This window comes from Neltuma alba, unplaced genomic scaffold (genome assembly GCF_004799145.2).
Source record: "Neltuma alba isolate B1F8T4 unplaced genomic scaffold, ASM479914v2 tig00013478_pilon, whole genome shotgun sequence".
In the NCBI taxonomy this organism is placed as follows: Eukaryota; Viridiplantae; Streptophyta; class Magnoliopsida; order Fabales; family Fabaceae; genus Neltuma; species Neltuma alba.
In genome coordinates, this window is record NW_021637711.1 from 381 (window position 1) to 2,744 (window position 2,364).

At 38.4% G+C, this 2,364-nt stretch overlaps 1 protein-coding gene across 1 annotated transcript; it reads left to right on the plus strand.

Annotated features, from left to right (window-relative positions):
* The first annotated feature begins 271 nt into the window (after positions 1-271).
* Positions 272-2,018, plus strand: LOC114737667 (cullin-1). Its single transcript, XM_028925624.1, has 6 exons — positions 272-415; positions 520-681; positions 785-928; positions 1,071-1,289; positions 1,441-1,608; positions 1,696-2,018. Exons 1-6 carry the CDS (start codon positions 272-274, stop codon positions 1,795-1,797), a joined length of 939 nt encoding a protein of 312 aa, XP_028781457.1. The 3' UTR covers positions 1,798-2,018.
* The last annotated feature ends 346 nt before the right edge of the window (positions 2,019-2,364 follow it).

The following is a 2,364-nucleotide window of genomic DNA, read 5'->3' on the forward strand; positions in this document are numbered from 1 at the left end:
TCGTTGGCCAAAAAAAAAAAAACTATAATAGGGATACCAAAATGATCCTTTTGTGGTCTTGGCGAAATCATTATGTTTCATCATGATATTAATACCAGGAGTTTAACCTTAATGGTCAATATAGTCTTCTGCAAATTTTGAAATGTGCATTTTTACCCAAAATCAAATTTTTAGCATATCACCAATTGCCATTGTTGTGACTGTATCGCAAGGCTACTCAAAAACAATCTCGTGTTTCTATCGGATGCTTTGAAAGAGTAATACTCATACAATGGCTTGCTTGATTGCCTGCAGGAAGAAGCTGGCTCGGAGGCTCCTCTTTGACAAGAGTGCCAATGATGAACATGAGAGAAGTATTTTGACAAAATTGAAGCAACAATGTGGCGGACAGTTTACTTCAAAGATGGAAGGAATGGTAAGTTTCCCTTAAAAAACTCATGAATTGATTTGATATGTGGCATTCAGGTACCATGTTTGGATATTTAAAGAGAATATTTAAACAATTGTTGCTCCCACCAGGTTACAGATTTGACTCTGGCGAAGGAAAACCAATCTAGTTTTGAAGAGTATCTCAACGAAAATTCGAATGCAGACCCAGGAATGGACCTGACAGTCACAGTTCTGACTACTGGATTCTGGCCAAGTTATAAATCTTTTGATCTCAACCTTCCAGCGGAAATGGTATATCTGAATCTTTTGGCCAAGTGCTCAATACTAATTAACCAGCATTTGGTCGATTTTGGTTGCACATTAATGTCTCTTCCTCTTGCTCCATTTTTGATAGGTCAAGTGCGTTGAAGTTTTCAAGGAGTTTTATCAAACAAAAACGAAGCACAGAAAATTGACGTGGATTTACTCCTTGGGCACCTGCAACATAACTGGAAAATTTGATACAAAACCTGTGGAGCTGGTTGTGACAACCTATCAGGTTATAATCTTTATCACATGCTTCTTTCCTATAAAAGTATGACTTGTATGTGTTCCCTTCCATTTGACATATTTGGGCGTCCGGTGATTCCTGTATAGGTTTCTTTATGCTGATTCAATGTTTTTTCTCGTTTTTTCAACAGGCTGCTGCATTGCTTCTCTTTAATTCGTCAGATAAATTGAGTTATTCAGAGATATTGACTCAGTTGAACTTGACCGATGATGATGTTATTAGACTGCTTCACTCCTTATCATGTGCCAAGTACAAGATTCTTAACAAGGAGCCAAGCACCAAAACAATATCATCCACTGATGTTTTTGAATTTAATTCAAAATTCACCGACAAAATGAGGAGGATTAAGGTACTGGTATTTTAAAAGCTATTGTGGTTAAATTTATCTATCTCTCTATGTGTACCTGTCTCTGTATCCCTCTCAAACTCATGCGCTTCCTTCAGTCATCTAAATCTCTATTCGACTGACTACACTGGGATTGTGGCATTTTGTCTCGCAGATTCCTCTTCCTCCTGTAGATGAGAAGAAAAAAGTAATTGATGATGTTGACAAGGACAGAAGATATGCTATTGATGCATCAATTGTGCGTATTATGAAGAGTCGAAAAGCTTTGGGTTACCAACAGTTAGTAATGGAGTGTGTTGAGCAGTTAGGGCGCATGTTCATGGTCTATATTCCACCACTTGGTTTATTTCCTGCTTGCCTGCCTGTCTTATTCCCTATCTAATGATGTGTTTGGAATGTAATTATGCAGCCCGATGTCAAGGCAATTAAGAAAAGGATTGAAGATTTGATCTCTCGTGACTACTTGGAAAGAGACAAAGATAATCTTAATCTGTTCAAGTACTTGGCTTGAAGCAGCGTTGATGAATGTGCAAATGAAGGGGGTCAGTGGCTGCTGCAATGGAAACGAGAGGATGATGTCTAAACTTGTAAAAATTGAGCGCCTCTTAGTAATAGCCCTGAAGAGGGACTACGAGTGTTAATACATGTTGCCTCCATATCCAGGTATGGGCTATTACTATAGATGTATGCTCAACATTCGAGAAATTGTAATTTATTCCATAATTTGATCCAGCGCACTGGTCTCGTCATCTTTTTGCCCCGCCCCCTGCATTTCCGGCTTGCTACTTAGTTCAAAGTGAAAACCCATCCATTAATATCCCCACCGCAAAAGAAAATAGGCATTGTTATATCTTTTAGTTTCTGTGAAGTTGTGTTCTGATTCTCCTCTTAGGGGATGTTTGGATAAAAACCAAATCATGATTTCAAAAATTTTTTACGGATTACGAAGTAAATATATGAAGGAGGTTATCCCGTTTTGTTGGAAAGTGCTTTTGAAACCGTGGTTTTGAGAATGCTAAACACCCCTTAGAAGCTCATGGGTGAATGGGATGCCGTTTTCGATTCCAAATCCTGAAGT